The sequence below is a fragment of the Mobula birostris genome, chromosome 15, assembly GCF_030028105.1.
Source record: "Mobula birostris isolate sMobBir1 chromosome 15, sMobBir1.hap1, whole genome shotgun sequence".
Taxonomy (NCBI): Eukaryota; Metazoa; Chordata; class Chondrichthyes; order Myliobatiformes; family Myliobatidae; genus Mobula; species Mobula birostris.
Window position 1 is genome coordinate 64551488 of NC_092384.1, and position 23562 is coordinate 64575049.

At 39.5% G+C, this 23562-nt stretch overlaps 1 protein-coding gene across 1 annotated transcript in view; it reads right to left on the reverse strand.

Moving 5' to 3' along the window:
* Window positions 1–23562, reverse strand: part of dusp22a (dual specificity phosphatase 22a) — a 201623-nt gene that overhangs the window by 143090 nt on the left and 34971 nt on the right. The window contains exon 3 of the mRNA XM_072279193.1: window positions 1823–1856. Coding sequence (XP_072135294.1) covers window positions 1823–1856 — 34 coding nt within the window. The remainder of the gene's footprint in view (window positions 1–1822; window positions 1857–23562) is intronic.

Below are 23562 nucleotides of genomic sequence, written 5' to 3' on the forward strand. Positions count from 1 at the left end.
TTATCAATGTTTATTCTGTCCCCCACTGTTCTACTGCGCATATTCTCAAACTACAATGGAGCTATTCAGCCTCTGTAAGCTCTTTAAAAGACCTGTCCAAATGGTCCCATCCCCGCTTGTGCCCAATAGCCCTGTAAATTCTGTCCCCTTCTAATTCCTATTATTGGGTCTGTTTCCACCATCTGTGCAGGAAGAAAGCTTTAAGTTGCAATGACTCGACTATTAAATATTCCTCTTGTCCTGTATCCTCAAATTTTTTTGCTCTTGAACTTTTCCTGTTTTTGTGAATCCCATAAGCTTGTGTGTTCCTCTTTGAGTCATTTTGACAGCTCCAGTGACTATAGTGGTAATCATACAGCAGCTTTTCTAGCTTACAATTGTTAATAAATTCACTCAAACATTGTTCCCTAGCCAGAAGCACTAACTATACTAGTGCTAACATCCCCAACATGTCTGCCTGAGGGTCACTTTCAGATTGTTGCCAGGGAGATAGAGTCAGTGGATAGGGAAGGGAATCAGGGTCTGGGAATGAAGATGAAGATTACTTTCTTGATGTTAATTCAGATATTCCTTTTCATCCAGTACTGGGTATCAGACAAGCGGTCCAACTACCTAGAAGCAGACAAGTAATCCGATAAGCTAGATACGTTTGCATCCAGCACTGAATATCAGATAAAAAGTCCAACAACCCAGAGACAGTGGTATAATTAAAGAGAGGTGGAAAAATGAGGTGGTGCTGCAAGTTTAAATGGATACAGTGTACTCATATTCTGCTAACAAGGAACAGCACATGGATGAATTGGAAGGAGCCCAGGAGAGATCTTTAGGCCTTAGCAAAGGTAATAATGCGAGAGTAGGAAGAGAACCTGTGTAGATTAGAGGGCAACACAGTAGCATAGCGGTTAGTATAACACTATTACAGCACCTGTGAACCAGATTCAATTCCCACCACTGCCTGTAAGGAGTTTGTATGTTCTCTCTGTGACCACCTGGGTTTCCTCTGGGTATTCCAGTTTCCTAGACATAAGGGTTGGTAGATTATTACCTACAGGAGGAGAAGATGGCGGCGCGACTCTCCAGTGAATGATATCCGTAATCTGTCCAGTAGGGGACCATGCACAATTCTAATTTGATGGAGACAGACGTGAGAGTACGGAGGAACATCTGGAAAACTTCTGAAATGCCCATTTCGCTGCCGCTGCTACTGTGTGGTAACCGGAATCTCCTGAGCAGAAGGCCCCGAATCCTTGGCTTTGTGTGTTTCAGCGGCCGGGGCGAGGTCGAAGGTGCTTGGCAGAGGATGGCACTCAGGAGGCTGTATCGGAAGGGCTGGTTGGAGGCGCGAAGTTTTCGGATGGACGGACTCAGTGTCAGCTGTGGTCAGCTGCTTCCAAGGTATCAGCAAGTTGACGGTGCCTGGTGGTTTATGGCAGGGAGTTTCTCCCTTTTGCCACCTGCTATCGGGGACTCGGGAGTCGATCAACTCAGGAACTTTGAGACTTTATTTACCCTGCCCATGGTTTGTTCTTCCTCAAATTATGGTATTGTTTTGCACTGCTGTAACTATATGTTATAATCATGTGGTTCTGTTAGTGTTAGTCTTTGGTTTGACCTGTTTTCTGTGATATCATTCCGGAGGAAGATTGTATCAGTTCTTAATGCATGTATGCATTTCTAAATGACAATAAAAGAGGACTGAGTGTTCTCATAATCTAATCTAAATTAGAGTTAAAGATGGAAAAGGGAAAGCAGTCATAGCATGTTCAACCACAGTGATTTTGAATATAGAACTTTATGTTTAACCATCAAAAACCACACTTACCTCTAATATTCCCCAGGTACAGGCCATCCAAGATCTAGTAAAAGAAAAAGATTAAATTAAGAATTTATTTCAAAATCTGTATGCTCAGGCTTGGCAGTATGTATAGCAGTCAGTAAGCACATTCTGCATTATATCATAGTTCAGGTTCTCAAGTTCAAGTTTACTGTCATTCAAAATGTCTACATGTATACCGCTAAATGAAACAACATTCCTCCACACCAAGGTGCACAACGCAATACCTATAACTCACACACAACATATACAGTAGTATTACCACAAACAAATTAACAAATAATAAGGTACATTTACAACACAAGTCAGAAAGTAAACAATATACGCTAATAGTGCTTCCTATGTGATGAGGTGGTGGCAGGGAGTTCAACAGACTCACAGCCTGGGGGAAGAAGCTGTTTCCCATCCGAACAGTCCTTGTCATAATGCTACGTTACCTCCTGCCTGCTGGTAAAGGGTCAAAGAGATTGTTGGACGGTTAAGAGGAATTATTGACAATGCTTAGCCTCCTGAGTACATAGTGCTCCTGATCAATATCTCAGATGGTTGGAAGAAAGACCCGATTATTTTTTCAGCAGTCCTCGCAATGCTTTGTAGGGTCTTGCAGTCAAATGTCTTGCAATTCCTGTAGCATAATTGATGCATAATTGAGAATCCATCAAGAATAAGGTGATACAGGAGTCTGAGGACTCTCATGACGAGGTTCAGTTATTACTCCTCAACCATCAGGTTCTTGAACCAGTTGGAATAACTTCATTCAACTTCACTTGCCCTATCATTGAACTGTTCCCACAACCTATGGACTCACTTTCAAAGACTCTTCATTACATGTCCTTGATATTTATTGCTTATTTATTTACTGTATTTTTCTCTTATGAATTTGCAGTTTGTTGTTGTCGTACGCACATTGGTTGTTTGTCTGCTCTGTTGGGTGTGGTCTCTCATTGATTCTGTTATGGTACTTTAATTTATTGAGTATGTTCATAAGAAAATTAATCTCAGGGTTGTGTATAGTGACATATATGTACCTTGATAATAAATTCATTTTGAACTTTGAACTTTAATAAGTTTGATATATTGCATAGCCTAAATAAGAACTACGCTGAGCAAAAGATACCATTAATTCCAGTCTACATTCGTCAGGTTAACCTGAATGAGCAGCCCTTGTGTCCTCAGTTAGAGATTTAGGGCCAATTGGGCAGAGGTAACACAAAGTCCATTTTTATAATGATGATGTACCTGTACAAAAACAACAAGAACAGAAGAGATTCTGCAGATGCTGGAAATCCAGAGGAACAAACACAAAATGCTGGAGGAACTCAGCAGGCCAGGCAGCATCCGTGGAGAAGAACAAAGAGTCAACGTATCTATCTGAGACTATTCCTCTCCATGGACCCTGCCTGACTGGCTGAGCTCCCCCAGCATGTTGTGTGTGCAAAAACAATGCATTACAATGCTTTAATCCGAATAGTATAAGTAACTGGAATTATTTAAAGTTCTTCATTTAGTTTACAATTGTTCACATGGTCACCTGTTAAAGATATACATACATTGAATCAGGTAAAAGTGCATCCAGGCTCAGCGCTATTTCCCCTGGAGACAAGAAGATTGATAATAGTCCTGAAGAATGGTCTTAACCTAAGTTATCACTGTCCATTCCCCTCCATAGATGCTGTCTGGCCCTCTGAGTTCATCCAACAGATTTCAGCATCTGCCGTCTTCTGTGTCTCTGACTAAAAGTACTGATTGTCTGGGACTATGTATGAGAAATGATAACTTCTTGGAGGCACCAAAGATATTTGTTAGTTGTAGGAATGGTACTACGTGCCTGTAGAAAGCATTAGCAATCCTGTCACCCCGCTGTCTATGTCGTTCTGGATGATACAGGCTATAATTTCAGGAAGTACTGTCAGTGGTGGGGTGGAGATACGTCTCTGCCAAAGGCGGCGTAAGGCACTCCTTCCCTCTGCTAGCTGCGGGTCACCCTTGGGCAAGGTGTAGCACCTGCTTAGCACCCCCACCACCAATCTGGGTCACATGAAGCCATGGGAAAAGATGGTGGATGGTTGTACGAGCAACTGGTGCATATAAGTTATGCAACCACTGACGCCAGGGAGACAATCTCTGAAGAGTTTTGATAATGGCTGGGGTCACCATCTTGTAAAGACTCTGTGCAGAAGAAGGCAATGGCAAACCTCTTCTGTATAAAAAATTTCCAAGAACAGACATGGTCAAGTCCATGATCACCCACACCATACGACACGACACATAGTGATGATTGTCAGTGAAGTTTTGGAGAAGTATTGACAATAGAACACAATGCAACCTCGATTTTCAACTTTTTTTCTAACATCTGGTAATTCCATCCCCTCCCCCTTCTCTCTTTTTCCATTTGACATTCTGGTTCCCTTCTCAGCCCTTCTCTTCTGCTCACCTGTCCATCACCTTTCTCTGGTACCTCTCCTCTTTCCCTTCCTCCCATGGTCCACTATCCTCTCCTATCAGATTCTTCTTCTTCAGCCCCTTTAACTCTTCCATATATCCCCTCCCAGCTTCTCAACTCACCTCCCCCACCCACTGACCTTTTGCCTCACCTGGTATCAACTATCATCATTGGCCAATTTGCAATCTTTTCTCTCCCCCCCAGCTTCTTGTTCTGGCTTCTTCCTGTTCTTTTCCAGTCCTGATGAAGGGTCTTGACCTGAAATATCGACTGTTTATTTTTCTCCATAGATGGTCTCTGACCTGCTGAGTTCCTCCAGCAATTTGAGTGTGTTGCTTTATATTTCCAGCATCTGCAGACTCTCTTTTGTTTATGAGCAGGCAGCCACAGTGTGTCAGTCGTGGAGGACAAAATTGAGCGTAGAGGAGATAGGTGTCTGCCCATCAAGTGGACTGCTTTGTCCCGCAGAGCATAGAAGTCCTTATGTCACTTCTACTGCACTCGGCAAAGCATGTAGAAATCACTGCATCCATTTTACCACCACTGTGCTTGCTCCATTATTTACATTTCTTTCCAGATTAGATGACCAAGGCTTGTAAACACAGAACACAACCAAACAAACCAACACGGTAGCTGGTGGAGCTGCTGACTCACAGCTCCGATGACCTGGTTCAATCCCGATCTCCGGAGCTGTTTCCAGGATTTCCATGTGCTTGTTTCACCTGCATGGTCTGGTTTCCTCCCACACACCAAGAAAATGCAGCTTAGCAAGCTTAAGTGACTGCTGCAAATAGCCCACGCTGTGCAACTGAGTCACGGAATCTGGGAGGTGGGGGAGGGAGTGAGGGGAACAGGTTACGGAGACCATCAGTGGAGGAACAGGATCCCTCTATGAACCAGACCATATGAGCTACAGAGGAACTCCATTTATGTCATATAAAAATAAGGTAAATTCAAGATATGCTGGTGAAAAAAACAGGAATCATTGCATTCCCAACCTGGATTTTGAAAACCTGATCATTATACTTGAGAGTGGTGATGGGAGGAGGGTGACCAATGATCTTAAAGAAATAAATGGTGGCCAAACATTTTAATTCCAATTCCCATTCCCATTCCAACATGTCAGTCCATGGCTTCCTCCTGTGCCAAGATGTGGCCAGCATCAGCATAGAGGAGCAACACCTTATATTCCTTCTGAGTAGTCTCCAACCTGATGGCACAAATATCAATTTCTCCTTCTGGTAAAAAAAAATTCCCTCCTCTTCCCTTCTTCTTCTATCTCCCACTCTGGCCTTTTGCCCCTTCTCATCTGCCTATCACTTTCCCCTGGGTCCCCTCCTCTTTCCCTTTCTCCTGTGGTCCACTCTCCTCTCCTATCAGATTCCTTTCTTTCCAACCCTTGACCTTTCCCACCCACTTGGCTTCACCAATCACCTTCCGGCTAGCCTCCTTTCCCTTCCCCCACCTTTTTATTCTGGCATATTCCCCCTTCCAGTTCAGTCCTGAAGAAGGACCTCGACCCGAAATGTTGACTGTTTATTCAATTCCATAGATGCTGTGTTCCTCCAGCACTTTGTGTGTGTGTGTGTTGCCAAGGGATATAATTGTCCTGAAGTGGGATCGCACCTATTTTTGGTATGTTAATGAGGTCTGCATTTAGCATTAATGGTCAATGGGTTCCTTGCAACAGGAAATTGCAAAATTTAGTAAAATCCAGATACAGTGGTTTACACTGCAAAACAAAGGTTAGAACGTGACCTGCACAATTGCCAGTGGGAGCAGATCCAATTGAATACAAGTGGCCACATTCTGCTATGCAGAGTTAGAAACAGGCCAATTGGCCCATCAAGTTCATGCTGACCAATGGGCACGCAGCTGTATTAGCTCCATCTTTCAGCGTATGATTGTCAGCCTTCCACACCTAAATGGTTCACGTGCTTGTCGCAAAATTTCTTAAGTGTTGTCAGTGAGTTTGCTCCACTGCACTCTCTGGCAGTGTATTCCAGGTACTCACTGCTCTCTGGGTGAAACAGGTTCAACTCCGACCCCCTCTATATCTCTTGACCTTTTACCCTAAATCTATGTTCTCTATCTTTGAGGAAAAGTTTCCTACAGTCTGTCTTATCTACTCAAACTTCTATATATTTCAATCATACCTGCTCATAACCTCTTCCCCTCCAGGGAAAACAGGACTACCCTACCCAGTGTCTCCTGATAACTGAAATGATGCATGCCAGGCAACATTGTGGTGAGCCTTTTCTGCATCTTCTAGAGCTATCACATCCTCCCTATAGTGTGTGACAACCAGAAATGCTAGTCTGACCTATGTTTTATAACAGAGGATCATAATCTCCCTGCTCTTGTATTCAAAAACCAACCAATGAAGAACAGTATTCCATATGCTTCCTTATCTATGTTATCTACCTCCTCTGCCACCTTCAAGGAAGATTAGACCTGTATTCCGAAGTCCCTCTGTCCCTTTGACCTTCCAATTCATTCCCAGAAAGCTTTGCCTCACTTCATAGTCAATCCAACTTTCTGTTTGGCATCTCTTCACTCAGAGATGATCTCCAGCATAGTCTACTGTGGATCAAGCAGAAATTGCGTCACAGCAGCTAAAGGAGAGATATGGTGCAATCCAATATCCAGGTTAAAAAGTCTTGTCAATAAAGGGATAGAACGAAAGAGAGCGCTTGAACTATGTATTTGCAGAATAAGAGAAAATTACCCTTAATATTTAATGTCCATATTTCCAACAGATTTGCTCTGTTCTGCCTAAAATATCCTGAATATGGTAAATATAGGCCTGCTGAAATATCACAAGCTCAGGAACGTTGGGCTATGACCCCCACTCCTCCCCATCGAGGTTTTCAGATATTTGTAATATATCGTGCATATCTGGAGTCAGCAGCTGTTCATATTTGTGCCTTTTGTAAAATTTGACAGATGTGAGGCTAGCTGTGAACAACTTGACATATACAAGAACCAGACACACTTGGCTGGACTAATCGTTTATGCATTAAATACTTCTTGTACTTTTCAGGACAGTACCTTCTGATCTATCATGTAACATGCGCAAAAGAAATTATGTGCTACCAAAGCTTGCAGGGCGATGAGGAGGTGAATCTTGGAATCAGCATCTACATGCAAGCACTTTCTCTTCCACATCTCCACAAGAGTAACCCTCAGAATGTCCCCACTGCAGAAAGCAATGCAAAATAGAAATCATACACTTTATCCCTGAACTCCACACATAAGTCGAGGGTGACGTTCTCCTCAGGGGTTGTCTCTTGGTAGGTCTTCCGGTGGCTAGAGGCTAATCCAGGATCCACATATTCTGAGGGGCTTCTAAACCTCACAATCCCAGCCCCTTCGCCACCTGCTGGACTTATTCCCAGGACATTATGGTGAATTCCCTTAAAGAAGAACTTCTGTGCGTGACTTTCTTTAACATGGGGAGGCCGATGATGGGCAACCACCACATGGTCCTTGACAGATCAGGGTCAGAGTCCAATGCCATGGAATGCAAGACAACTGGGGATCCTTCACTACTGCAGCCTTCCTCCGTCTTCACTGCCGTGTGATGCGTCATAATCTTCCACCAATTCCATAGCTGATTTAATCAACTTTAACCCATTTAATAACAGGACATCGCATTTAATACCAAATTTTACCATTTGGTCTGAAACCTCCTGATTCATAGGTAGGATGACTGTTTACAACAGCACACTTTTATCCGAGCATTCGCTATTGAAATTAGAGAACTTACTGTAAAATTTACGGCTAACTCTCAGTGACATTTGGATACTTATATTATATGTTAGTCAAAATGATTTCTGGAAACCAGCAAAATTACAGAATTAATCAGCCAAGCTTAGAAAAAACAATTTTCCCTTAATGCCATGTCATAATGTTAAGGATTGGCAAAGCTGACGATAGTTCCTCCTTGATTTTGTTGAAAAACATTGAAGATTCTCCCTTGTCAAGGCTTAGATGAGAATACAACACCAAAACTGATATTCTTTAATGTTTTCATGAAACCACTGGCATAGAATCTTGTTTGTCCATCAATAGTTTGTAACACAGTAGCACAGACTGATCATAAGACCATAAGACATGGGAGCAGAATTAGGCCATTCAGCCCATCAAGTCTGCTCCATCATTCCATCTTGGCAGATTTATTTTCCCCCTCAACTCCATTCTCCTTCCTTTGACACCGTTACTAATCAAGAACTTATCAACCTCCACTTTAAATATACTCAGTGACTTGAACACCACAAGCATCAGTGGCAACAAATTCCACAGATTCACCCCCCACTGGCTAAATAGCTTCCTCCTCATCTCTGTTCTAAAGGGACATCCTGTTATTCTGAGGCTGTGCCCTCTGGTCCTGGAGTCACGCTCTATTGGAAACACCCTCTCCACAACCACTCTGTCGAGGCCTTTGAATATTCAATAGGTTTCAGTGAGATCCCCCTCATTTTCCTAAACTCCAGTGAGAATAGACCCACAGCCATCAAACACTCATCATATGTTAACCCTTTCATTCCTGGGATCATTCTCGTGAACCTCCCCTGGACTCTCTCCTATGCTGTCAACCTTGAAACCTTGGACTTAACCAAAGGGCTGATTGTGGACTTCAAAAAGGGTAAGATGTGGGGATACAAGCCAATCCGCATAGATGGATCAGAAGTGGAAAGAGCGAGCAGTTTCAAGTTCCTGGGTGTCACGATCTCGGAGGATCTAAAGTGGCTCTAACATTTCGATGCTATAAGCTATAAGGAAGGCAAGACAGCAGCTATATTTCATTAGGAGATTGAGGATATGATTTTGTCACTGAAAACACTCAAAAACTTCTACAGATGTACCATGGAGAGCATTCAGACAGTCTGCATCACTGTCTAGTATGGTGGGGGGGGAGAGCTACTGCACGGGATTGAAAGAAAGAAGCTACAGAAAGTTGTAAAATCCGTCAGCTCCATCATGGGTACCAGCCTCCGTAGTAACCAATTCATCTTCAAGAAGCGATGCCTCTAGAAGGCGGCATCCATTATTAAGGACCCCATCACCCAGGACATGCCCTCTTCTCATTGTTACCATCAAGAAGGAGGTACAAAAGTTGAAGGCACACACTCGATGATTCAGTAACAGCTTCTTCCCCTCTGCCATCCAATTTCTAAATGGACATTAAACCCATGAACACTGCCTCACTTTTTAAAATTATTTTTAATTATTTCTGGTTTTGCACTTATTTGAATTTAACTATTTAATATACATATATATTTTTTTTCTATGTTATCATGCCTTGCATTGTTCTGCTGCTGCTAAGTTAACAAATTTCATGATGTGCCAATGAGTCTGATTCTGATTCTATGCCTGCACATCCTTTCTGAATATGGGGCTCACAGTTCTCCAAGTGTGGTCTGAACAATGTCTTATAAAACCTCAACATTACATCCTTGCTTTTATATTTTCATCCTCTTGAAAAGAATGTAAACATTGCATTTGCCTTTCTTAATTTCAACTCAATCTGCAAGTTAACCTTTAGGCAGCCCTGCACTAGGACTTCCAAGTCCCTTTGCAACTCTGATTTCTGAATTCACTCCCCACTTAGAAGCTTAGCCATCTCACTAGTGAATAGGAGTGGAAGGACAGAGAGACTCCAGGAAGCTGCATTGAGATCTTCGCCATCCATGACATGGGACTCAGCGAACACTCGGGATAATGAATGAATAGACATACTCATTAAAATGAACAATATCTTGGTGGTTGAAAAATAATGTAATAGTTGATGAAGCCAAAGGAGCAGTAAACCTGATCGAGACTGTCAGAAACAGAGCACTCTGAAAAATCTTCTAGAAGACACTTAAAGAAGGGCGGCACGGTAGAGTAGTGATTAGCACAATGCTTTACAGCACAGGCGACCCGGGTTCAATTCCTGTCACTGTCTGTTCTGCCCATGGCCATGTGGGTTTCTTCCAGGTGCTCTGGTTTCCTCCCACAGTCCAAAGACCTACCGGTTGGTAGAGTAATTGATCTTTGTGAATTGTACCATGATTAGGCTGGGATTAAGCAGGGGATTGCTCAGCGGAGTGGTTCGAGGGACCTGTGGGGCCGATTTAGCACAGTCTTTCCATTAGTAAATAAGAAACTGGAAGATTACTTAAACTCATGGCTAGGAATAGCTGAAATCAGTTCGTTGGGACAAGTATCCCAAGTTCACAAGGAACCTATGGTTTGTCAAGAAGAAAACAACGAAAAAGATAGAAATGAAGGCAAAAGTAGATTGGAAATCGGTGAGAAAATGACAAGCAGTTTTGACAAGCCAACACCTGCAGTCCACAGTACAGTATATGGCGGTTATGTGAAATATGTACTTTCAATTGTTCCATTTAAATAAAATCCAAGCTTCTAGAGAAAAAAAAAAGTGAGACAAGTGGTGATGACATTGTTTCATTAAAATAAATTGCAATTTTGGCTGCTCTTTAGATCCTGTTCTGACATTAGGTTTGTGTGTTGACTAATAAATACCATCAAAGTCACTGAATGCAGAGAGGCTGAAATTGAAATTTGCATTTAAAATTGCAGTGCCATTTGCTGGAGCATTTTGTTCGCCACAAGAAACAGGTCGAGTTGCAGTCTACTGTCAGAGTGCTAAGGTGATGGTTCGAGTGCTTCAGTCAGCAATAGAAAGGTCACTTTTTGACAGCTCACAACAAAAGCATTTTAAGTGACAACCCTCGTCACCAACAAGCTATGCCCTCATAAATGCAGCGCATTTAGACAAAGAAGAACTGGCATTGTAGAGATCTATGCCACAAGCGGCAGTAAACAGACAGACTTTTGAGTAAAGGTGTTGATTAACAACCACACATTGACACATGTACAGCTACGGCTACAAATTGCTTGACAAGAACGAAGGCATCTTCCTTCAGCCAGATGGTGTTGATAGGGAGCAGTGTTGCACTGAAGATCTACTTTGGTGAAGTTGTACTGCTATCAGGGCAAATGGTGCTCACACTGCAACAGAATGCACAGTGAATGCAGCTCCCATCAGAGTAGCAAACTCTGACGACAGGCACTGTTAATGGGAAAGGAACAGCTTGAGCTACATTGCAAGATTTTTAGCGATGATAATCCAAGGGCATAATATGACACACTGTTAGATAGGTGCTACTATTGGTATTAGCTCATTGTTGTCACGGGTACCAAAGATACAGTGAGTGAAAGCTTGTCTGGCATATTCTTCACACAGATCAAATCATTACACAGTGCATTGAGTTAGAATAGGGTGAAGCAATTACAATGCAGTTTAAAGTGTAAAAGCTAGCATAAAAGTGAAGTGCAGGTAAGCTACAAAGTTCAGGATCATTACAAGGTAGATTGTGAGGTCAAATGTCCTTCACATCATACAAGAGGTCCAACTCAGGTATCTGGTAACGGTAGGAGAGAAGCTGTCCTTGATCCTGATGGCACGTGCTTTCAGGCATTTGTATCTCCTGCCCAATGACAGCGAGGTAACGAGAGAGTGTCTGGAGTTGGGGGGGGGTCGGGGTGGTAGGGTTGAGTACAATGGCTGCTTCACTGAGAAAGGAAGAAGTATAGACAGAATCCTTAGAGGGCAGGCTAGCTTCTGTGAGGTGCTGAGCTGTGCCTGCATCTCTCTGCAGTTTCTTGCAATCACACGCAGAGCTGCTGCGATACCAACCTGTGATGCATCCAGTTTGGAAGCTTCTGAAGGAGCGTCATTTCTACACATTGAAAGGCAGCTCCGCCTGAATAACAATGCGCACTTTCAAAGGTTCAAAAGGTTCATTTTATTATCAAAGTATGTACGCGGAATACAACTCTGAGATTCATCTTCTCCAGAGAGCCATGAAATACAGAAAAAGCCATCACAACACAACCATTAACCAAAGTTCAAAGTAAATTGATTACCAAAGTACATATATGTCACCATATACAACCCAGAGACTCATTTTTAAAGCCTGTCTACTGCAACCTCAGACCAGGGCCACATGAGATGGAACTGGACAGGCTGGAATAGTGCAGCATGCTTGTAAAACTGAACAGATTGGAGGCCAAGCTAATGGTGATTATGACTAAAGTGGAGAAACAATGTAGTTGTGAGAAGATAGCAAAGACAAGCAAACCAGGAACAGACAATGAACAGATCATTTTGCAAATTGTGCAAATGGAGTTAGCAGTATCAAAGATCTTGATTAAGTTAGACTTCCATCCCTATGCAGAACTGAACGTTAACAACAGTAGTCAGCACTATGTGATCATCAACACACATGAAGTGCATATCTCTTACACAAGATTAACCTAAGGAGTCGAGCGCTTCCTGAGATTTTATGGGTCATAGGATATTGCAAAGAGGAGACAATTGCTCACCTTAGCAAGATTATGTATTAATGACCACAAGCACAGAAGAAGAAAACTTCAGCAAACAGATTGATATCAAACAAACATGGCCCTTCACAGCTATTATGTGGCCACAAATTAAGTGGCAAAGACTTCAGTCCAACATCAGGGTGATGGTATTAGGACTCGGGGCATCTGTGTTTGGAATTTAACCCCGATGTCATTTGGAAAGAGATTCTGTACATCCTCCCTGTGGAATGCGTGGGGTTTTCTCCAGGTCCACCCATTTCCTCCCACAGTACAAAGATATAGCGGGTAGGTTAATTGGTCATTATAAATTGTCCTGTGATTAGGTTTGAGTTAAATCAGGGTTTGCTGGGTGTTGCAGCTCAAAGGGCAGAAAGGCCTAACTCTGTGCTCTATCTCTAAGTAAGTAAATTAATTAATTAATTTTAAGGAAACCCTCAAAAAGGAAATGCAACAGGATATTAAAGCTCAGTGTGAAACTTTGCCTGGCTAATGAAGGACAGAACAATTCCTTGCACTAGCACAGGAGATGTGCCTTCATAACAAGTGAGAGTATGCCTCAGCCTTGTTTACTTGCATTTCCCTTCTGGAGTTAAGCAGCTGAGCCAAAATAAGTTGTTGTGAACCTAATCAAAAAGAATGCCCTTTCAAACAAAACAAGCACCTTTTGTTTTCTTAACCGTCCTACCAAATTGAGCTCTCTCAGGTGCATGGTGGGAAGCATAGAGGTTTTTTGGCTGAAATTTGTGTCAGAATTCAAATTGTTCACATTGTAATAAAGATCCATAGCACAGAAAAATGTTCCCAGACCCCCAGGTTCTGCACCAACTACCAAACAACTACTTATATTCTTTTTCAATATTTTTATTGATTTTGATTTCTGTATATAGAAGAATACAGAGTTCAAGAGAATACATATTATAAAACAAAAGACAAAATATAATAATACCAGATACAGTATATCGTATCACATTATTGAACTTCTTACTCTATTTTCATATGGATTAGATTAATTCGTATATTAGAATATAAACAATTTTATTAAGGAAAAAGAAGATCTACACCCACTACCAAAGCCGAAACTGTTTGGGAAAAAAAAGAAAGAAACTTATCAGATAGTAAAATATACTACTAACCAACTTCTGTACTTTAACAAGAAGTCAAAGATTATGAAAATAATTTTAAAATGGCCCCACAAATTTTGAAAATCTTGGTTGGATTCAGAAATTGAACAGTGAATCTTTTCTAAATTTAGGCATGCCATAACATCCCGTAACCACTGAGCAAGATTAGGCAGTACAGCATCCTTCCATTTAAACAAAAGTACCCTTCTAGCCATAAGAGAGATAAAAGCCAGAATGAGCAGATCAGATGTCTTCAAAATGATATCTTTCCTTCCAACAATACCAAATAGGGCAGTCAAAGGATTAGGCTTAAAATTTACTTTAAAGGGTACAGAAAAAGTTTGAAATATTTCCTTCCAATATTTTCCAAGACTTGGGCAAGTCCAAAACATATGAATAAGTGAAGCTTCTCCATTGTTACACCTATCACAATAGGGAGATATATCTCTATGAAAACGAGATAATTTATCCTTGGTCATATAAGCCATATGAACCACTTTAAATTGTAGGAGGGAATGACAAGCACATAGCGATGAAGTATCAACCAATTTAAAAATCTCATTCCAAGTTTCTTCAGAAATTGAGGTCTGTAAATCTTGTTCCCAAAGATTTTTAATCTTGTCTAAAAAATCATTTCTCATTCCCAACAACATATCATAAATATTGGATATTGAACTATTATAGAATGGTTTCATATTAAGAATTTCATCTACTATGTTCTTATCAGGTCTATTAGGAAATATGTATAATTGAGGTCGCAGAAAATCTCTAGTTTGTAAGTACTGGAAAAAAAGGGTTTTTGGTAAACTATATTTAGTTGACAATTGTTCAAACGAGGGAAGACTTCCTCCCACAAACAGATCCCGGAAACATGCAATACCCAATCCTTCCCAATGCTTGAAGACTACATCAGTCATAGAAGGTTTAAAAAATAATTTTTAAAAATGGGACTAGAAAGGGAGAATCTCAATAAACCAAAGTGTTTTCTAAATTGTATCCAAATCCTTAAAGTATGTTTGACTACCATATTTTCAGTTACCTTATTTAAGGACAAAAGAAGTGAAGATCCCAATAGGGAGATAATAGAAAATTTATTAACCGAGTTAGCTTCTAAAGAAACCCACCCGGGACAGTCCTCAAAAACCAAAACGTGAGATTTCATATATTAGCTGCCCAATAATAAAACCTAAAATTTGGTAAGGCTAAACCTCCATTCTTTTTAACTTTCTGGAGATGGACTTTATTCAGTCGAGGACGTTTATTTTTCCATATGTAGGAGGATAAAATAGAGTCCAGAGAGCCAAAAAAGGATTTAGGAATAAAAACGGGTAACGCCTGAAAGAGATATATAAATTTAGGTAAAACATTCATTTTAATAGAATTAATTCGGCCAATCAATGATAATGAAAGGGGCGACCAATTTGATAATGTTCTTTTTATATAATTTAATAAAGTAAGAGATTTTTCTTTAAATAAGTATTTATAATTCTTAGTAACTGTTACCCCCAAGTAAGTGATTTGGTTTCTTATGATTTTAAAAGGATGGTTAATATCAGTTAATGGCAAATTATTCAAAGGAAAAAGTTCAGTCTTGTGTAGGTTCAGCTTATGTCCAGAAAATTGACTAACACAAGATAGTAAAGAAAGCACAGAAGGTAATGAAGTTTCGACATTAGAAACGTAAAGCTGTATGTACCTCAAGAATGGTTGAAAAGAGATAAATATAAATATTTAATGAATGTACTGCCGGTGGCTGGTAAAAAGACCCTTACCAGGAAATGGTTATCTCAGGAGAGCCCAACCTTAAACACATGGATGGAAATTACAATGGACATTTACAAAATGGAGAAGATAACAACATCTGTTAATCATAAGTTGGAGCAATTTTATTCATACTGGAAAAAATGGTTTAACTACATAACATCTCATAGGCCTGATTTTATTCTCACAATCAAGGAATATGTTGTTAAAAAAAATCACTCCCTCCTCTGTACAGTACATAGTTTTCTTCTTTCGATTGTTCTTTCTTTCCTCTTCTTTCTATAAGAGTATACTTCAGATAAATACTATGTGGAGATTTGTGACAAATATGATTATATGATATATATGTACAGTATCTGAAATACATCTTATGGAAATGTTTGATGATGAAACTCAATAAAAAATAAATTACAAAAAAAAAAGAAATGTAAAGCAATAAATCATCCGCATAAAGTGAAACTTTGTGGATAGTACCCTTCCGTAAAATACCAGTGATATCATTAGATTCTCGAAAAGCAATAGCGAAAGGTTCTAAAGCCAGGTCAAAGAGCAAAGGTTCAAAGGGCAACCTTGTCTGGTTCCACGTTGAAGTTTAAATGGTTTAGAATTCTGAGAATTAGTAAGAACCTGAGCAAAAGGGGATAAATACAGTAGTTTAATCCATTGGATAAAGTTGGACCCAAAATTAAATTTGTCTAAAATTTTAAATAAATAATGCCATTCAACCCTATCAAAAGCCTTCTCGGAGTCTAAGGATATCACACACTCCAATATCTCTTTAGAAGGAGAATAAATAACATTTAATAATCAATGAATATTAAAATAAGAATATCGATTTTTAATAAAGCCAGTCTGATAGTCAGAAATGACAGATGGTAAGATATTTTCCATCCTACCGGCCAGAACTTTCAATAAAATTTTAGCATCAACATTAAGTAAAGAAATTGGTCTATATGAAGAACATTCAGTTGGATTACAACTACTTATATTAATACCATTTTAGACCATAAGACATAGAAGAAGAATTAAGCCAGTCAGCCCATCAAGACTGCTCCGCCATTTCATTATGTCTGATCCATTTCCCTCTCAACCCATTCTCCTGTCCATAATCTTTCACATGCTGACTAATCAAGAACTTATCAACCTCCACCTTAAGTGCACCCAGTTACCTGGTCATTAATAAAATTTTTCAAGAGTTTTGCGGTGAACTCTACAAATCTCAGTTTCCAGCTGATCCTTCTAAAATGAATGCCTTTTTACAAACGATTGATTTTCCTAGAATATCTGTTGAAGATCAACAAACTCTTGATACTCCTTTTACTGACAAAGAAATTCAGCAAGCTATTCTTTCAATGCAATCTGGTAAAGCTCCTGGATTGGGTGGTTTTTCTGTAGGATTTTATAAAAAATTTGAAGAATTGCTTACTCCTTATATGTTGGAAACACTTAAAGATTCTTTTTTGTTAGGAGAGTTACCTTCCAGATTTTATGAAGCTTCTATTTCTTTGATTCTTAAGAAAGATAAAGACGCTACTGATTGCACTTCATATCGACCTACCTCATTATTAAATGTGGATGCTAAAATTCTTTCAAAAAAAAATGGCTAATTGACTGGAGAATATTCTAGCTCAAATTATTTCTCAGGACCAGACAGGTTTTATAGAAGGCCGTTATTCCTTTGCTAATACTCAGAGACTGTTAAATGTTATATACTCATCCCTTTCCAAGACTCCCCAGTGTGTTGTTTCTCTTGATGCTGAAAAGGCATTTGATAAGAGTTGAATGGAAATACTTATTTAACATTTTAGAGAAATTCAACTTTGGTGCTAATTTTAATAAGTGGATTAGAATGATATATAAAAGCCCTGTTGCCACTGTTATTACTAATAATTGCAGATGCCCTTTTCTCGCCTTTCGTGGGGTACGAGACAAGGATGTCCATTAAGTCCCTTGTTATTAAATTTGGTGCTGGAATCTTTGGCTATTGCACTTTGTGAAGCTAAAGATATTCAAGGAATTTCCATAAATGGGACTATTCATAAGATCTCCCTTTATGCTGATGATCTCTTAGTTTATGTTTCGAATCTTGAAGAATCCATTCCTAGTTTATTGAAATTATTAAATGAATTTGGAAAGCTTTCAGTATATAAATTAAATCTGCATAAAACTGAATTATGTCCTCTAAATGATTCTGCTTCTACAAACATTATATATATGATGATATTCCTTTTAAAGTTACGGACTCTTTCAAATATTTAGTTATTATCATCACTAAAAATTATGGAGACCTTTATAGAGCTAATTTAGTTCCCTTAGTGGATTTTATGAAGCAATTATTTTCTAGATGGAATCCACTTACACTTTTGTTAGCCAGTCGAATTCATGCAGTTAAAATGATGATTTTACCAAAATTCTTATATGTCTTTCAGAATATTCTTCTTTTTATAACAAAGAAGTTTTTTGATCAGGTTGATTCTATTATTTCATCTTTTGTTTGGAATATTAAAAGACCAAGAATTGGAAAATATCATTTACAAAAATTAAAAAAGGATGGAGGTCTTGCTCTGCCTAATTTAAGAATGTATTATTGGGCGGTTAATATACGCTATGCATGTTCTTGGTTATATTGAACTGATAAAAATGAAAAACCACCTTGGGTTGATTTGGAATTGAAAGCTATGAAACAATTTTATTTAACTTCGTTATTAGGAGCCTCTTTACCTGTATAACTAGCCAAAATTTCTATTCTAAATTTATATCCTATGATTAAGCAGTCATTACAAATTTGGTACAAGTTTCGTAATTTTTTTAATCTTAAAAAATTTAACCTTCTTAGCTTAATTTATCGAAACTATTTATTTAAACCTTTACTTAGTGATCCTACCTTTTCTCTTTGGAGGAATAAAAGAGTATATTCCTTCATGGATCTGTTTCAAGAAGGTCGATTGATGTCCTTTGAGAAATTGGTAACTAAATATTCTCTCTCGTACTCACAATTCTTGCAATATCTTCAGATCAGACATTTCTTACAAGAATATTTAAGTAATTTTCCATAGATACAAGATTCTGACCTGTTAGACATTACTTTAAAAAATGAATTCTTTAGTGAAAGGTTTTATTGGGAAAATTTATAATTTACTATTACAACAGGATAATTATCCTTTACTTAAGATTAAGCAAGATTGGGAAAGAGAGCTTAACATGACCTTGATAACAGAGGATTGGTTGCGAATTTTGAAGTTGGTTAACTCTTCTTCGATTTGTGCCAGTCACTCCCTAATTCAATATAAAATTGTACATCGTTATTATTTGACAAAGGAGAGACTGTCTAAAATATTTCCTAATGTCAGTAGTCAGTGTGATAGATGTAAAACTGAGACAGCTACATTGACACGTAAGTTTTGGTCGTGTTCTGTATTGAAACAGTTTTGGAAACCTATTTTCTCTACAATTTCTAAAGCTTTAAAAATTAATTTACTACCTAATAAATTGACAGTTTTGTTTGGTATAATTCTTCAATATATTCATTTTATTTCTATATCAGACCAACACGCAATTGCATTTGTCACATTATTGGCTAGAAGGGCTATTTTATTAAAATGGAAAGATGCCTCTGCTCCCACTTTGATACAATGGTTCTCTCAGGTGATGTTATGTCTTAGTTTGGAAAAAATCAGAAGTCGAACTTTTGATCCTCGATTTGACTTTGAGAAAAGGTGGGGCTCTTTTGCCCGCTAATATCATTTGATTTGAGTTAATTAAGATGATCCCCTTCAGGTTCTTGGGTAAATGGATTTGGTTGGCAGATTGATGTCTTTCTTTATGGAAGCTGGTATGGTGTATAGCTCTGAGTTTGTGCTCCCAATGGGTTTTTTTTCTTCTTTCTTTTTTCCAAAAAATATAGCTCTAACATTCTGTTTTTTCTTATTATTATTGATATATGGTTTAGCTTGGTTGATAGTTTAACTCTTACTGTACATATTGATATGTTGACTTGATTACTTCAATGTATTTTTTGTTGATTTTCAATAATAATTAATAAAAAAGATTTTTAAATAAATAAATAAATAAATAAATAAATAATTTTCCTAGAAAGTGCAAGAAAATGAATCTTAAGAAAGTATATGGTAACATATACATAGTTTGATAATACATTTATTTCAAACTTTGAACATAGGCAGCCCCAAAAGTCAGAATCAGATTTAATATCACACTGGCATATGCCATAAAATATGTTGTTTTGTGCAGCAATATATTGCAATACATAATTTAAAAACCATAAATTACAATAAGAAATATATGTTTTTGTAATTAAATTAAACAAGTAGTGCAAAAGAGAGCCAAAGAAAGAGGAAAAAGTGTGGTAATGTACATGGGCTCACTGCCAGTTCAGAACTCTGATGGTGGTGGAAGAACGTTGAGTCTGTGGCTTTGGGCTCTTGTACCTTCTCCTCGATGGTAGCAATGAGAAGAGAGCATGTCCTGGGTGATGGCAGCCCTTAATGAAAGATGCTATCCTTTTGAGACATCGCCTTTTGAAGGTGCCCTCGATGCTGGGGAGGCTAGTGCCCATAATGGAGGTAGCTGAATTTGTAATTCTCCTCAGCTTTTTTGCTGGTCAAGTCAAGTTAAGTCAAGTCACTTTTTATTGTCATTTCAACCATAAGCTGCTGGTACAGTACACAGTAAAATCAAAACAACATTCCTCCAGGACCCCGGTGCTACATGAAACAACACAGAACTACACTAGACTACCTAAGACAACACAAAAACTACACTAGACTACAGACCTACACAGGACTACATAAAGTGCACAGAATAGTGCAGGGCAGTACAATAATTAATAAACAAGACAAGGTTGGGGGGGTCATTGCTTTGCTGCTGCTTATGCATGGGAGGGGGGAGCTGGGGGTGTCTTTGGGGTTCTAACATTTAACCGTCATTCATTCTTTGGGGCACTCCTCTATTTTCATGTATGTTTGTGAAGAAAAAGAATTTCAGGATGTACATTGTATACATTTCTCTGACATTAAATGTACCTATTGAAACCTATTTCCAATCCTGTGCAGCAGCTCCTCGGAACTAGACGGTGTGGTAACCAGTTAGAGTGCACTCCACGGTACCTCTGTAGATACTTGCTAGCGCCTTTGATGACACAGCAAATCTCCTCAAACTGCTGATGAAGTACAGCCACTGGCAGTGGCCCCTCCATCCCAGACGGTGATTGAACCTGCAGTATCGGAGCAGTAAACAGCAACGCTACCAGCTGTGCTGCTGTGCCGGCCAAAGCAGCGAATCCAACCTGAACAGTGATCCACTTTATCATGAAGTTGTGCCCTACTTGTTTTCGGGTGGAGAACTACAAAGTCCAGTCCGGGATCAAGCAGTCCAAACAGCGAAACCTGGAAGGCTCCGAAAACAAGTTACTAAGCTAGTTGTTAATTAAACTTACATATTGATATCTTGCTGCTTTGTTAAAGAAGATGGAGCAATATGGTATATAATTAAGCAGAGACCCTTTACTCGCAGATTATGTTTGTGATTTTTCATGCTGTGACCCTATTTGACAGCAGAAGCAGAACTGTCGTGTGGTGAACCTGGTTGGCAGCAATATCACGTTCTGAAGCAATCAATCTGCCAGCTTAACAAGCAATATGTAAGTAGCTTAAGTGTATTGTCTTGCAAATAAACCACCAGTATTAAGTGTCTTAAAGCATTTGTGAAGACATTATAGATGGCAACTGTGCCCTTCTAAAGGATCCTCTAGGTTGGCCTTTTGCAGCTGCATCCATACGACAGCCCTTAGCAGCCTGCCCATGGAAAGTGCAAGGGTATCAAAGTTCTCTGTGAGATGCTGACGTGCCGATGAATGAGTACATATTAGCAGAAGCACCCATGTAGAATGGGCCAACACCAGAATAAATACCATAGCATTGCAATATATATTAAAGTGACCATTACAGCATCTTGTTAATATGCACACACACAAATGCCCTTTATAATTGCTTTCCACACACCTCCCAGTGCAGTTCCCCACATGTGGAGAAAGTAGAGCACATAAAATAAAAGTTTACTTACTTCTATATCCTCCACTGAGGCAGAAACTACTGAGAATAGGACAGTATTAGTGCAGACAGGAATGGGCCTACTCAGGCAGAGTGCTGGAGAAGAGGGGTCTCTTCTCCATAAAGATTAGCTTTATTTGTCACATGTACATCAAAACAAACAGTGAAATGCATCAGCTGCATCAACAACCAACACAATCTGAGGACAGTAGCCCGCAAGTGTCGTCACACTTCCAGTGCCGTCATTGCATGCCCACAGCTTACCAACCCCAACCTATACATCCTTGGAATGAGCGAAGAAACCAGAGCACCCAGAGAAAAGAAACCCCACGTGGTCACAGGGAAAATGTACAAACTCCTTACAGTCAGCAGCGGGAATTGAACACCGATCACTGACTCTGTAATATATCATGCTAACCGTTAAGGTACCATGTCACAGAGTGGCCACTTATTAAACTAGCCACTTAGTATTTAAATTCTCTTTTTTAATAATTTTATTCAAAAAACAAAACCTCAACACTGTGGGAGGACAGTGACAAGTCTCCAGTGCACTTTGGAAACTCTTTAAGAGTTAAAACACAGTATTCAACAGACTGTGCTCCTTGCTCCTTTTTTTTTCTAAGTACCAGACAACAGTATCCTGGAGCAGGGAACTCCAGTTGATGTCTGGAAAGCTTACAATGTGTATTGTGCGATGATTGGATTCATTTGGTGCATGTCCAGCAGCAGGAAGACATTGGACATGTTGGGACCATGCCAGTTTGGAAGCTCCTGATCCACTTTCAGGTTTGGGATGACTTACTCCAAGTTACATCAAAGTTGCATCATAGATGCTGAAAAAAAAGACCATAAGACAGAGGAGCAGAATTAGGCCAAATCAGCCCATCTAGTCTGCTCAACTATTCCATCGGGACTGATTTATTTTCCAAGTTATCTAGTAACGGTATTAAATATTTATGTAGATTGAAATCTTTGCATTATTTTGGATCTAAAATTTCTACTTCCATATGATTCTCTGCATTTGGGAAATTTGCCCAGTCAGGAGTAATGTAATTGAAGGGAATTCTCCTCCTGTGTCCATATGGGAATACTGTTGCTAGAGTTTCCAACCCATTCTGACTCGCTGTGAGGCTTTGGCTCCTCTCTGTGCATCATTAGCTCTGAGGTGGTGCTCTTAATCAAATTGCGTTCATTACAGGGTAATAGCTGAGATTTTCTCTCAATCTCCACGCTGCAGTGAGTTCTTTAGTAAATGGTGAGGAACAGTGGATACACCAGAAACTCCGGATGCTGAAATCTGGAGCAGAAGTCAATCTACTGAGAAAACTCAGCGGGTTAAGTAGCATCTGTGGGGGTAACTGCAGATGCTGGAACTGCAGCACAAATTAGCCGCTGGAGGGGCCTGGTGCGTCAGGCAGCACCTGCAGAAGGAAACGGACGGTCAGTGTTTCACGTCAAGATTCTTCGCCTGGACTGCACACTTGTGTAACTTGTTACAAGAGAGTATGGATGTAGATCAAAGAGTGAGTGAGTGTCTCTGCATGAGTGATTAGGGGTCCTGCTAGCTCTCTTTATGAAAAGGCTGGCAACTAATGTTCCCTCTAATTTGTAATGGCCAGTGTGCACTAAAATCTTGCGTTGTGCAATTTTTTTGCCCAGTGACAACAGCATATGCACACCAAATTTTTTTTTCAATAAAAACGGTACAAATGAACCAGTATTAAAATCTACAGACAATTTATCGCAACCACCATGTTATCAACACCGTCCACATGAGAAACCGGAAAAGAAAATGTGATTGAATACGGTCGTGAAGTATACTTAACACGCCAACAAGGTAGAGGGTGACAACCTTTTGTGCACAGTTTAAATTCATTTGTGCACTAGTAGCAAAAGATGCGAACCCCTTAGATGGAATGTTGCCGGCAACTCTGCTTGCTG